Source organism: Harpia harpyja, chromosome 9 (assembly GCF_026419915.1).
Source record: "Harpia harpyja isolate bHarHar1 chromosome 9, bHarHar1 primary haplotype, whole genome shotgun sequence".
NCBI lineage: Eukaryota > Metazoa > Chordata > Aves > Accipitriformes > Accipitridae > Harpia > Harpia harpyja.
In genome coordinates, this window is record NC_068948.1 from 30,711,903 (window position 1) to 30,726,657 (window position 14,755).

The 14,755-nt window shown below is 45.9% G+C and overlaps 1 protein-coding gene across 7 annotated transcripts in view; it reads left to right on the forward strand.

The window, feature by feature from the left end:
• Positions 1-14,755, forward strand: part of TTC28 (tetratricopeptide repeat domain 28) — a 200,945-nt gene that overhangs the window by 134,323 nt on the left and 51,867 nt on the right. For 5 of the 7 annotated variants that reach the window (XM_052796819.1, XM_052796820.1, XM_052796821.1 and 2 more), the window contains one exon: positions 13,481-13,988. The exons of 1 other annotated variant lie outside the window; for it this stretch is intronic. In XM_052796819.1, coding sequence (XP_052652779.1) covers positions 13,481-13,988 — 508 coding nt within the window. Of the gene's footprint in view, positions 1-13,480; positions 13,989-14,755 lie in introns of those variants that run through there. One more of the 7 variants, XM_052796825.1, reaches the window with a different exon arrangement.

Sequence of the window (14,755 nt, forward strand, 5' to 3'; positions counted from 1 at the left end):
CACAGTGCCAGTGGCTGACCTTGTAGCTGGGATGCGAGCAGCCTGCATGTTCCGGCACGTGGCTGCACTGTGCCACATCCTTGCAGAGTCAGTGGTGCTGCTCTGCTGTCACCCAACTCTGTCATTGCAGTTCTCCCCAGAACAAGCCTAGTCACTTCACAGAGAGTTGCTCTTCCAGCTGTGATCAACTTCCTCAGTCCCATTGCAGCTGCTTGGCCCCTGAGAGAGAGGAGCCTGTGCATTGCATTTTTGAAGCATGCAGGAGTCTGTCTTTTCAGGGCACACGTAGCTGGCACCCTGGTATGTGCCAGGTCCCAGGAGACATCTGTGGCTGCCAAGGGTACATGTGTTGAGCAGGAATGGTTCAGACTGTGTGATGAGGTTCTGGAAAAAGCATTTTTCTGACTTGATACTGGTAACAGTTTCCATGCCTGTACCAAAAACCTGGACTAGCTAGCATATAGCAAATAGAAGTGCACTCATCTCTGTGCTGCCATGTACGTTCAGGAAGCAAAGAATGATATTTCTGTGGTACAGAACATTTTCTGAATTAATTTGTTGTTCTTCAGTGTCCATATTGCTTGTGATCAGTCCAGTGCATTTTTAACATAAATGTTCAGTTATGTGATGAACAGCTCTTAAGTATGGGTTGGGGCTGATTCAGACTCCGCTGAGTTATGTGGCACTTCCATCTCTATAGCTATGTGATGTAGTGAACTGTTGATGAAAGCGTCTTGTTACACATGCTACATGCTATATTTGTACGGAGAGGGCCAGGAGAACAACTGGAGAAGAGCACAATCCACTCAAAAGGGGCTGTGGGGACAATAAAGCAGCCAGAAACACTGGCCCTTTGCTTCCAGAGAGGGTGGTGAACCTCCCTGTCCTTTACCTGTACAGGCTGGAGAGATGTTGTGTAGGAGGTGGTGGAAGGCTGTTTGTTGTTACTGACTTAGTCCCTGCAGTCATATCTGAGCTGTCTGGCTTCTGTTGTGTGGCAGTACACCATGCTGTATCTTCTCTTGGCTTGGCATGGTTTGGGCCATCCTGGAAGGCTTCATGAGATACCAGCTCATTGAAGGTGGGCTAGAGTCCTGTAGCCCATCTTTCTTGCATGTCTTTTGGGACGGGCTGGTCTGTTACTACCCCATTCCACTTTGCAGTCACAGCCCGAGCTTAATGTGCATGAAACATTGCACGTGTGTGTGATTTTCTTACAGTTGTTGATAATTTTTAAGAGAATTTGAGAAGCGTATGCAGTGAGGTAAAGACACTTCTGGTTAGCTAACATGTGCTTGCGAAATCGCATTTATATTAGGTTCTGATTTCTGTAGCACATCTTTGGGGAGATAGAAAGCACACCCAGACCTTCCATAACTGCATAGCAAAACAGGCCCTTACTGCTCAGGAAGAACACACAGACACAGAATCTTAACTGTTGCCAAGAACCCCCTTCTGTTTACCCTTCGGCTTGTGTATTGTTAGTTACTTGGGTGCACAGCAGTGGGCTAGGTGCTGCTCCTGTTCTATGCAGAATTTAGCTTTGCATGGGTTATCATTCATAGCAGTGATCCTTTTCCATTGCATTCAAGTGGCTTTCAGGTATTTTAAAATATAATTCCTCATAGGGCCAACTTTGTCTCTTTCTCACTGAAAATCCTGAAGTGATCATCACCTGGTCACTTGCTTCCTCGTTTGTGCTTCATTTATCGTCAGTCTCAGATGGAGTGCTAAGAATCGAATTCATTTATTAACCACAGCTTGAGGGAGCCCACAGCGGTTTCTCTGCCTGTGGCATTTGTGTGGGACTCATCCATATGAAGAGGTGTCTGTCCCTGGGGCTGCCAAATTTTTCAGAAGGAAAAATCTGAAAATCTTATGACCGCAGTTATTTTGTTTTGTTTGCAAACAGTCTGGAAAATGAGGACAGGATATAAATACCTCACAAATGAGAACTGGAAAGAGTCTTCAGACTAAAGCAATTTGTCATGCATGAAAACATTGACTAAGATGTCAGGAACGGGCTGTGGAGGCAAAAGTAGGAAAGTAGTACTTGCTGCAGTAAGCGACAGAGCTTTGCAGAAAATGAGCAGAAAAGATATTTGTTTCTCTGCTTTTCTGTTTTCTGTCCCTTTTCCTCTTCTGTAGTGAAGCCACTACTTCAAAATAATTTATTACATAGTTGTCTGCCAGAAGTGGATTATCTGCTGCCTGTAGCAGCATGAATGGGAAAGACTTAAGAGGAGAATATACCTTATTCCTTATAGCTTTATCACATCTGACTGGAGTTCCAGAAGTAAGGAACAGGCCGAGGAGGGCTTTGCTAAGTGATAATCTGTATTAGTGGTTAATGCAACCACTGCTAATAGAAGTGCAGGAATGACAAATTCAGGGTGTGACTGCTGCTACTGTATTAAACAGCAAATAGCTTTCACTTCTTGAGCTTTTTCAGGAGAAGAGATTGGAAACGACGCGGGAACTTTTGTTAAGAACTTAGTGTCTCTCTGTTACTGATACCACAAGAACATCAAGAGACCACAGCCCATTGCATAAGCACTGTGCGTATATATTGCAGAGATGATAACTTGGCAGGAGCGTCCTCCTATTCTTGTCTTGTTGTGTCAAAAAAACCCCAGTATCTTATCAAAAAGGTCAAGCAGCAAAAAGATAAATGGGTGACTGTGGTGCATCTATATTCATAAACACTTTTAGCACATGGGATTACCTCTTCATTCTTGTTTCTCCATTATGCCTTCTGTTTTTCTCTGGGGTTCTTTTAGGGGATCTTTTGAGTCCTGGAGATACTTTCAAGAAATTGAAACAAGCTGGTTTTTGATTCAGCCTCTGCGTGAGAAACAGCTTTCCAAATCCCATGACACTTTACACAGGATTTACAAACAACAGGATGGTTGATCAGGCTGCTAACCACTCAAGCAAAAGACTGCTCCCAATCTCTGCTCTCCAAAGAGGTGAGAGACCAGCCTCAGTTCCTAGGAACTCAGTGGAAAATTACTTGCAGAAACCAGAAATGTAAAAAGATCAGGCCCTTGCAGTTCATGGGCTGGATACTTGCAGAAAGAAAGGGTCGCTTTTCCTTCGAAAGTTGTTGTCTAGTCTGAGCCCTTGCACAAAGCCTAGCATCACATAGCCTTCTTGCTGATCTCAAGCTGGTTTTAATATGTATTTTCATTATTACTGGGGGGGAAGCTGCCAAGAGTCACTCACTGCCCAGTGTGCAGCTTCAGCCCACAGTCTCCCAGTCCTGTGCTGTCAGAAATGGGTAAGGTCCAGATACACCGTTGGCTGGATTGGCAGCAGTTTCCCGACTGGCAGCTGAAATGGTGGAGGGGCCCAGCAGGATTTCCAGGGATCAGCCAGGAGGCTGAGCTGAAGGAGGAGGGAGCTCCATAGGGCATCCCAGCACATGTGCCTGATCGTTACTATGTTGAGACTCGTTGTGGCTTGAGTGTTTTTTATTTTACAAGACGTATGCCCTTTACACCAAAAGCAGCGTTGTCATCTTCAGGACTGTGTAGGACCAAAGAGTTTCCTTGCTTACCAGGAGACTGGCACTGATACTTTCCTAGCTTTTTGAGGAGGTGTTTGCAGATTCTTGTCCATGTCTTCCGGAATCATTGCTGATTTTGTGTGAGGCTTGAGGGTGATCTGATTTATGCAACTGAAACCTCAATACTGGCCACTTGCTAGGAGGACCTGGCTGAGCAGATCATGGTAGGATAGGTGTGCTGAATCCCTCTGTGGAGGGCTGCTGAAGGAGGAGTGTGAAGCAGCCAGTACAGAATTAGGTGAGAGTGGGGCAGGTTGGTTTTCCAGATTTCCTAACAGGACAGAAGCTTTATTTTTACCCCTACTGCCCTTGAAGTCCCAGGTTCTGCAGGTGTTGTGATTTCAGCTTAATAAGAACTTGTGAGAGATTTGACTCAGTCTGCAGAATGTCTTCCTGGACACTTCCTGCACGATTGTTCAATTCACTAAGGTTCTGCCTTTGTCTGACCCAGATGTTTGGCTCTGTTGTTGGGTGTACAAAGCTATAGACATACACTTTCCAGTTCATATTGTTCCTGTGTATACTTCTACTTCAAACAGCTGGTCTTTGAGGGGCCTCTGATTAACCACTGGGATTCAAAAATCTGACCTGTGATGTAGGTATACATTGAAACTCTCATTAAAAAGTGCGATGCTATCCTTTGCCTCATTGATTTCAGCCTTTCATTGCAGACAGTAGCCTTGCTTCATTAGGGATCCAGGGCAAACTCCTTCATACCCTGGAGGAAGGCTTACTTTCCTGGAGGAAGGCCAAGTACCAGCTGCTAAGAAAACACTTGCCATATGAGTTCATTTGAGGATTCTGCGTCTTCTAGGGCACTAGCGCTGCATTACATCTTAGACTGAATTACCTGCATGGCTGAGAGGATGAGTTCAGTGATGTGAGCAACCATAGTGCTTGAGCATCAAGTAGTTGGATTTGTATAAGAGAGCATAAATTCTTTGCCTTTCTCTTTCTGTCTTTAGCAGCTCTTTTTAGAGGAGGTCAGCTTGACTGGATTCATACAGGTTTGTCCAGTTCAAATGTGATAGGATTAAGCAGAACAAAGGGGAATCTGACCAGTGCAGGAAACTTGGGAATGCACTAAAAGGCCATATGCTTTGTTTTGTTTGGACTTGTGACTCAAAAGGGAAACATAATACTTCCTGAGGATCTCCTTTAAATGTCCCCACTTGACCTCCACAGCACATGGATTTTAGCTGAAAGAAATGCAGTCTTCTGGTTTTACTTACCTCTCACATTATCTGCAAAACCTAGCACTCTGCTGAGGCCTGTATCTGATTGCAGTACAAGAAATGCAGTAGACAGCTTGTGTAAAATCTGCAACTCGGGGACCAGCGCTCTTTGGGTTTTCACAAGGCCCACCTCAGCCAAGGCTTTCCCGAATTCAGTTTCCAGTGAAGTAGTATCCAGCTTTATGAGTAAGAGTAGCATTAGGATTGGCACAGGTCAGCACGCCACTGTAGGAGTTAGAGATTTCTTTGCCTGCACAAAGAGCTTCTCTGGGTTCTGTGAGATCCAAGTTTGTAACTTGCTGGCTTATTCTTCCAGGACTGACTTTGACCAGGGCATGAGTCACTCCTCAGTGTCACCACCTCAGAGAAGCTTGTGGTTTTAAACAAGGGCTTCTTTTCTTACATCATCACTAAAAATGTCAAGTCAGCAATCGTCCCTAAAGTGATTTCACACAGGAGCCTTTTAGACTATGTCCAGAAAGCTACCAAATTTTGGCTACTTGGGATAAAGATATGTGAGCCCCAGGTGATGCTTGGACTTGATGCTGAGGTCTACTTTGTAGTGTTCCTGGGCTGGTGTATCTTGCGTGACTTCCTTTTCTTTGTGGAATGAGAATTCAGTGCTGCAGAGCCCAGCCCAGAAAAGCAGCACACTCCTCCTGGGTATCCAGCCTTTGCACAGTGAGTGATGTTGCACCAGCTCGCGCAGTGAATGTGAACAGCCTTTTCGGTATGAGTGACAAGCAGTTTTACTCTTAAGAAATGGGTGTAGGTGTGGACTAATTGCTGCTCCTGCTTTCCAGCAAAAAGCTGCTAACTTGGGCAAAAATATTTGCAGTTCTGTTAAGGGAGTAACTCAGGTTTGGTTTTGTAAGCCTTCTAGGCAGAACTGGACACCTAGCTCCTAAATTATGATGGAGGAGATTGAGTAAATGGATTTTACACTCTAGCTGTTATTTTGATCTCCAAATGAGCAGCTGAAAGTCAGTGTTCCCTCTGAACCCTTTGGTTTCAGGAAGATGACTGATTATGAATAACCTGACAGTCGAGCCATGGTGCTGTTCAGGCTTCCCTGGATTCACATAATTTGTCTGATTCTTTTGTGATGAAACACGAAGAATAATCAGTCCTCTAGAACGTTGTCATTTCCCTGAACAGGTAAGGAATGAGAGGGCTGGGAGTGGATTGTAAGCACAACCCATGGCAGCCTCTGTCACAAGCAAGTCCTTGACACCTGCAGAGCTATGGATTTAATCCATTAATCAAGAGGGGACTGGAGCTATCTCTTCCTGCTGTATATTTTGAGTTTTTCTATTGTGTCATCAATTCCTGGTTATTCCCTTTCAGTTAGCAGTAGTTACGAAGTTCCTTCCAGGCTTTCAGATACTAGTGTTTCTGTTCCATGGCTTTGGCTTCTTTGGGGTTTGCTTTTTGGTAGTTTCTGTGTAAAAGACTGAGACCTTCTACAAATAAATTGGATTTGACAAGGATATTGATTCCAGTGTTTGGTTTTTGGTTTTTTTTCACCAGGAAATAATTACCTAAAAACAAATCTGTTCCTTCTTTCTGTGTACAGATAATGTACAGGAGAAGAATATTGCCTGCTGCTTCCTTTCTTACTTTCAAAAACATGCCACATAAAGGAAAAAAGCTGGATGTGGTACTGGCATATCAGCCTCACCTTTGAGGGAGGAGGGAAGGGCAACTTTGAATGTTGATCGGGCACCTACTGTATTTGGGTGTGAAACTTGCATTAGTACGTAAATCAGTAGATCTCCAAGCCTAGTTATGAAATAATGGTGGATTCTGAGGAAATGATAAAGGGGCTCAATAGAAGTGGAGATAAAGTGCAATTTAGAGGCACTGGATCATTTTGGTAGGTCCTGAAAGCGCTCATCCCCTGTTATGCTACTGTCCTGCTTGTGTGCACAGCAGTTACATAGCCCATACCTATAAAACAAACAGACCTTACATAGAGAAAGAGCTAAATGCTTACACAATGTTACGTTACTGTAAGCTAACCTCTGTACTTCCTATACGGAAAAGTTACACTGATGTCAGATACAGTGAGATTTCAGTCTTTATGGTGAAGCCAACAGAACTCATCCTGTTAATGTTTTCAGATTTAAGTATTTCTGTGTGTGTGTGTGTTCAGAAACAATCTGTTGAAGCTGCCTTCCCCTCACCACCCCCAAAATACACTCAGTGAACCAGGAAACTTTTGCTTGCATTCAAGAGCAAGAGCTGGTTCTCAAAAAGAGCGTACTGCTGACTGTCCGGAGTACAGATGTTACGAATATGCATGGCTGATCTTTTGGATACAGCTCCACTGCATCATGTAGGATCAGGCACTGCTGTTACCCCTTGCCCAGAGGGAGAATGGAAGTGGAGGGAAACAGCATGCAAGAGCATTCTGCAGTCAGGCTTTTGAATTTCACAAATGCTTAGTCCATGCCAGTTATTTCCCCACCTTGGCTGTAAAAGCTCAATTTCTGATCAATCCTAATTGGTGTCTGTGTTTGGGGGTTAAAGCTACCTTAATAGTAGGATACCAGGCAGAGCATTTTCACCTTGCCCATTTTAGGATTATTATACAGTGTTCTCATTTAAGGAGGCTGTGCATTCAGTTAAAGAATTGTTTAAATGTAACATAATTGGGAAATGACCATTCTCTGGCAGGGGTGAAATATCTAAGAAACACATGTCTCCAAGTCACTAGGTCCGTATTAGTTGTCATTCTGTGATGCACATCTGCTTAACATCAGACTCTACCTTATTCAGCTGAAAAAACTAAGCTGGCTGTTGCTCCCAAGAAAAAGAGAGGCATTAGAAACCTTTTTCAGAACTCCCTTCTGTGCCTCAGCTCAGTGGCAGAAGAATCTGCTTTCTATTAAAGTGATAAATAGCATAATTGGAGGTGTAAGCAACTCCCACTGTAAAATTTGTCTTTGTCAGATATATAAAGCATTGATTTTCTTTGTTTGCTGATGCAAAACTCCACTGGTATGAAGCTGTAGTCTCCCATCACCCTGCTACCAAGCAGAGGTTTGTGCTAGCACAGCTGGAGTCTGTTTCACATGTGTCAACTTTGTACTCTCACTGCAACATTTTGACTCCTGCCAGTGCATATGGGAATACCCCTACCCTGTTGGCCCAACATGTGAGCCACTTAAGAGTTCCCGGTGGATCCTATTATGCGGAGGATTTTATTAAGTATACAGTGATGAATTTATCTTCTGGAATCCTATTACTAACCCCCTGAAGTGAGTCATTGGTGTCCTCCAGCAGATGTAATCACCAAATTGTTTCTAAACACTGCTTTAATGTCAAGCTCCACAGTCTTTCCACTGATTGCCCCCATGAGCATATAGAGAGTACTGAATATCTTGCTGGAGAAGAGATGCTGCATGAAACCAGCCCTGGGGAAGCCAGAATTGCCATAGGCTCTGCTCATGCAGACTCCAAGATGATTGGGAAGTGCTTTTCTCGGATCAGTTAACAGTAGAAGCTGCTGCAGAATAAAACATGTGGGGACCATTGGTGTGAAGGCCATGGCAGAGGGTAGAAGCAGCCTTTCCTGCCTTTGTCTAGCTGTCTATGTGAGCAACAGCCAAGCCTCTGGAACAGCCCCAGCTTTCTAATCAAGTTGGGCTATTTCTTGTCAGCTCTTTACCCTTCATTTTCCATTTCTCTTTTTGTCTCTTTCTACTTATTTTTCTTTTCTGCTTCTCTTGTCCTCCTCCCACATTGTGGTTTGGATGATCCAGCCCTGGGCACTCAGATATGTAAGCCAAGTCTTTTTGCATGCCCTAAGAACGGTTGCCAAGCTTGTACCCTTCATTCTAGGTCTTTACTGTGAGCCTGGAAATGCTGTTGGGCAAAGGGATTAGGAGCCCTGAGAATAAGCATTTCCAGCCACACAGATTTTGCATCCTATGATCCGCTTCCCAGTCTAGGAGACCTCCTAAAGAGGTCTTCCCATGTACAGTATGAGCAGTCTCTGCATCTGTCAAGTTTCTCTTGTGCACAGAAAGTCTGAGATCTGCTGCTTTCCATTTATGCCTCTTTTCCCTAGCCGTGGCCCATTAACATCATCTGAGTCTGCCTAGATGGCTCTTTGCCATAGCTCATCTTATTCAGCAATCTGCACGCATAAATGTCCACTTTTTTTTTTTTTTTTTAGCAGCCCCAGGAGACACCAGTTTTCACTGACGCCTTGTTTTCCAGAAAGACACTTCCGTTCTCTCCCCAGCTATATCAGAAGTGGTGGTAGTGGCCTGTCTTCCAAAATCAATGAGGCTGCTAAATCAGTTCTGCTGATTGTGTTGTGCCAGGTTTTAACTTTGCCCAAAACAGCCTACTGGTTTGTTCCGTGCAGCAGTGAATGTTTTGCTCACCAGCAAGATGAAGAGAGCTCCGATACACATTGAAGACTGTAATGGGCCCCATGCAGTATTTTGGTCTGGGCTTGTGCAAGATGTCTGCATGTATCTATTTTTTTCCATTTTTTTTCCTAGTGAGATTGCAAATGACTCAATACTATGTATATATTAATCTTCATGAAGATTTGTGTAAAAATGTATTAAAATTCAGAGCAAAAATTTTCATGTTGGTTTTGTAGCAGCCTCAAAACAGGCCCCCTCAGACCCTCTTTTAGATAAGAGCCTTTGCTCACCAGTGTCAGCCAAAAAATTACTTCACTGTGCTGCTCGAGAGTCTGCTCCCAGCTCTGCCTGCTGCTGCACGTGCGGAGGCAGCCGGTCCTGCCTGCGCAGCCCAGCTGGTCACGGCAGCACCGAGGAGGGGCTGGGACCTCTACCAGCGCCTGCCCTCCAGGAGCAAGGAGCTGCGGCCCTCTCGGCGCAGGTCCAGGTCCCTTCCTGAGGCATTGCCGTCCGGTTGGGCGCCCGTCCTGCGGCGGCCAGCTGGATGCCAGGTCTAGCTGGTGACGTGGAGTTTTCCAATGGGATGAGGAGTTGTGGGAGGTAGGAATGAAGTGAAGGTGGCAATGTGCTGCAGGATGTCCTGCAGAGGTAATTTTTGGAGTGAATATGCCTTTGGTCCCTGATACTCTGAGCCAAGTGCCTGTGCTTCTGCAGAGGCTGTAAATCATTTATTTCTGGAGGGTTTAGCTGGTTTTCACACCACCTGTGGTGCTTGCTGTTGGAGAAACACCTTCCAAGCCCAAGAAACCATTTGACCATGTGGCAGCATGTTCAGTAGCTTTGTCCCCAGCCTGTAACTATGTCACTGAAGAGTTGCTGCTAGCTGCTCCCCTCTCTGGTCTGTGGTAATTACAGCAGCTAAAGTAACTTATTTCTAGTTCATTATAGCATGTATTGGCAGCATGAAATCCAGTGCTGCTCTCACCATCTGTGGGACTGAGCCCAAGGCTTTCCCGTCCTGCTGTCATGGAGTGCTACCATGGCCTTGCAGGGATGCTACGGGGCTTCCTAATGGTGGCTGCTGCTCTGCCACTGCTGTTCTTGCATTGTCCCTTGCATTGAATGAAGTTAATCTGCAGCACTAAGTGAAAAAAAATTAAGTCTTTGAATTCTGGCAGTTCTTCCATTATAATTAAGCTGTCTGAAAGGATGCCTCAGGGAGAGCAAATGCAGCTTGGCTATTTACGGAGCTGGCTAAGGGAGAGCTTCCTTATAACTTCTCTATCTTATGACCTATAAATCGTATTTAATAGCTAATCTGTCACCTCAGGTTCTTGTATCAGAAAAGATAGTTTCCCTATTAATTTGACTCAGCACAGCATATTTACAGTTCCTCAGTGTGGAAATACTACCCTGTTAATGCTGCTGACTCTTACTCTCTGCCTCTTGCCCTGGCCCATAGATCTTCCTGACTTAGCATTACTCTTCCTATCGTGATACAATTTTAGTAAAAATAATCTTTAGGAAGGTTTCTGCTGCCACTGTTTTTGAAAGTCATGAAAGGCTCATTTCTGCAGGGATGTAATTTCAATAGCAAAATGTGGTTCCAGCTGAGAGGTGCTGAGCCAGCTCTCTTCTTCTGATTCGCTTTCTTTTTATATCTAATCTCTAGATAGCATGGTCAGGAAGAGGTTAATCATTTGCCTTGGAGAAGGGAATTAAAATCCTCCATCTGTGGGACATAGCCAGTCTGCAGGTGGGAGCCAAGCAGGAATATACCAGTTCATCAAGGTGAGGCGAGTGTCCAGGGTGAGGGAAAGCTCCCTAACTTGTGTAGCTTCTGGGGGCAGATGTACGACTTCACAGGGAAAAGGTGGCAGGACTTCCTGGTCTGATGCTGGGTGGGTTGGAGAGGTTCATCATGGCCACTCTGGGCACTGATGGGAAGCCACCACTATCCCTTAGCTACTCCAGCTGCTTAATTTAAGCAAGTGGTTTTCTTCCAACCTTGATGTCAATGTGCATTTCTGTGTGCTTGTAGTGTGGAAGAAGCAGCTGCTTAGAACAGTTAAAAGAGGTGGGCTTGAATCTGCAAAGTCTTAGGTGAATTTAACCCCAGAGGTCCGCTTGCAGTCTGAACCTTGCTGCGGAGTTGTGGTCTGAGTCACGTCTCATGCGTGCAGAGCAAGAAACTCAGTTTTTACAGCTCGCCTTGCATTCTCTGGGGTTTAGTCTGGTGTCTTTATCAGTGGTGTTGCACTGAAGCCTTTCTCCAGCTCCGTGGTGTCCAAGCTGGTCGGCATGACCTGTGAGGTGCTTTCAGTTGCATGCCTTGCACTTACCATGTGGAATGCCATTTCATCGAAGAGACCTTGGTGTTGTGCCTAGGGATACTGCACCCAGAACACTAAAGTGTGCTTGCTCCTTAAACAAAAACCACCAATATCAGCTGCATTGGAGGGCCATCCAAGTCATAGCAAGAGGGGAGTAGCAAAATAAAATAAAAGTATGCCACACATGTGGCTCCAGTGGTTGAGCAAAGCAAGAACAGAGGGAGCATACCTTTCTTCTTGACACTGGAACAGCTGAAGGGGCCCCACCTACTTGCAGCCTGGTGGTGTGGCGAGCTGCTCTTCCCCCCCATCACACCAGTCAGTGTAAAGATCATGCCTGTTAGGAGATAGGAAATTTGAACAGGTGATCAGGGAGCTCAGAATTCACTGCATGAACAAGAACACTAGCCTGTGGGAGCGCATAGCCAAGGATAGGAAAAGGGTGAGGCTGCCTCTTTGTTGGTAGCACAGGGCTATGCCATTTCAAACAGCAAGGACAAGTGTCCTGAGATGCTGTGTCACCATCTCAGAAGGAAGGGTGGGCTGGATCTTTCCTGAGCTAGGGTGCTAGGGAGGGGTGAAACTGGTCTCTCTGCAGTCACTCACCCTGACTGCTCCTTTCTGGAGGTTTGGAAAAGATGGCTGTCATGAAACTGGGTCACAGCAGCAGCTGGGTAGCAAAGGAAATGCACATGCAGGGACCACAGAGGACACGGGGTCAGGGCTTTAGAGTGAACAGCCATGCTGAGGCAGCAGATGTGCATTAGGCAGAAGGCACATACCCCTGCTCTTGGCTCCTTGCCCTGCTGTCTGGCTGTGTATGCTCTGGCTCTGCCAGGTGGAAGGAAGGCCTGCATCCTGGTAGATGCAGTGGTCAAAAGAATCTTGAGTCTCAGGTAATTTGTCTTGTTAAATACAGCTGTTTCTCAGCGGCAAGAACTCAGGTTTTCAAATAGCTATATTTATTTAAGATGTCCCCAGGGGACAGAGGCTCCAGCTGCTGAAATACTGTTGTCTTTGCTGCAGTCCCAAGGTGGTTCGGGGCTCAATAACAAATGATGGTGTGCTAGAAGGACCCTGATGCTGCACAGTAAGAACTGTGCTCTTGGGAGTGTGGTGTGATTGGCCAAGCAGAAGTATGTGAAGATGTTGGTGACTGCGCTCTGGCCTACTGGTATTGCAAGATAAGCAGCAGAAGCACTTCCCTTCTCCCAGCTGCGTTCTGGCTGCCAGTGTAAGTTTTCCAGCAGCAGCTTTTCAATGACTGTTTAGCCTGGAAAGAAGAGACTGCAGAGTCCTCATGGTGGCTCGACCTGCAGCATGGTTATGTCAAGTTACACATTCTGCTGCTGATCTCTGACAGTCATCAGCCTGCAGAGTCTCAGGAGTCTGTTGCTTTGATGTGAGCTTACTGGGTGGAGGGTGGAACAGAGCAAGCATTTGTTTGCAATGTTCTCTGCAGGTGAATATCATTATTTGTCTGCTTTCTTAAGAGCTGCCATGTACAGGATCATTGGCTGTGTTAGCCAGACTTGGTGTAGATATTAAAGTAGTTATGAGAGGTGACCTGAGGCGTGGCTGCCTACAGAAGTGCTGCTCTGGGAGACAGCTCATGCTGGTCCTGGAGGGCAGTTTTCTGCAGTGATCACTTTCTGTGTTTCCTCGGTGGTCTCTGCATCTTTGCAGTGCCATACTTCCCCTCTACCAGGTACACATGCACACTGTATGCTTCAGAGAAAGAGATAATCCTAGCCCTGTTTTCCTGAGTCAACCTCGTTCCTGCTGCCTCCACCTGAGCTGCCATGAGGGGTGTAGAAGAACTGCAGAGAGTAGGTTTTCTAGCTGGTAGTCACATTCTTTCTCCAGAGTGGCCTTTTGTGGCTTTGATTTCTAGGACTGGGGCCATCTGACTTGTTTCCATGCATATTTGTACTTATTTTTTCTCTTTTATCCCTGCAGGCAGCGTCCTCAGCACTGAGCAGTCTGGGCCATGTGTACACAGCCATTGGGGACTACCCAAATGCACTGGCTAGCCACAAGCAGTGTGTCCTCCTTGCAAAGCAGTCCAAAGATGAGCTCTCTGAGGCGCGGGAGCTGGGCAACATGGGAGCAGTGTACATTGCAATGGGGGATTTTGAAAATGCAGTGCAGTGCCATGAACAACATCTTAAGATCGCCAAGGAGCTGGGGAACAAGCGGGAGGAAGCTCGAGCCTACAGCAACCTAGGCAGTGCTTACCACTACCGGAGAAATTTCGACAAAGCTATGTCCTACCACAACTACGTGTTGGAGTTGGCCCAGGAGCTGGCTGAGAAGGCCATTGAGATGCGAGCTTATGCTGGCTTGGGCCATGCAGCTAGATGTATGCAGGACCTGGAGAGGGCTAAGCAGTACCATGAAGAACAGTTGCACATTGCTGAGAGCCTGCAGGACCGAGCTGCTGAAGGCAGAGCCTCCTCCAATCTAGGTAAGGCCCTGACATGGAGCAGAATTTGTCAGGGAATGCCGTCACTGCCAGAGCTGCTGCCAGGATGCAGGAAGTTTTCTGTGTGCTATTGTCTTAGTTACCCCAGTTTCACCAGGCTGTCTTCATAAATTAAACAGGCACTTGGCAGATTGTGTGCTGATGTAATGTATCCCATGTTCAATTATTAACCTGCTCAGAAAGACACCAGAAAGCACAAGCTCATGGCAAAAGGGAAATGAAAAGGTAAAGTGCATTTGAAGAGCTATTTAGGTGTCAGAAATAAGTGTAAGTCTTGCACTAGGGCAGGAAGTGACCTGGTTTATTACCTGGCCATTTCTTTGGGAGCTTGTCAGCTGGAAATGTCAATGTATTGCTGCCTTGTAAGTTGGGAGACACATGGGTCAAATCCTAAGTTTGTTTTCAGAATGTACCCATTAAAATAATAGAGTGTAGGAGTCTTGTGTTCTTCTAAGGAGAGACATTGGCGTCCTGCTGGCAGGCTGGGAAGGACTGAATTACATCAGAGTGAAGTCCATTCCTGCTGCTTCTTCACAGTGACAGATGTGGAAGCGAACAGACATGGATTTCCATCTCTGCCATGGGATGTGGCGTTTGTGCTGCTGATGTTCCAGCTGTCATTAAGGATGTGTTCTCAGCTGGCTGGGAGTGGCAGAACAGGGCTGTTGCTGGTATAACAAAATATGTGTTTGCTGGCAGCCCCTGAATCTCAGCTCTTGCAGGCTGCCCCACGCTGTAAATTAGCTTCT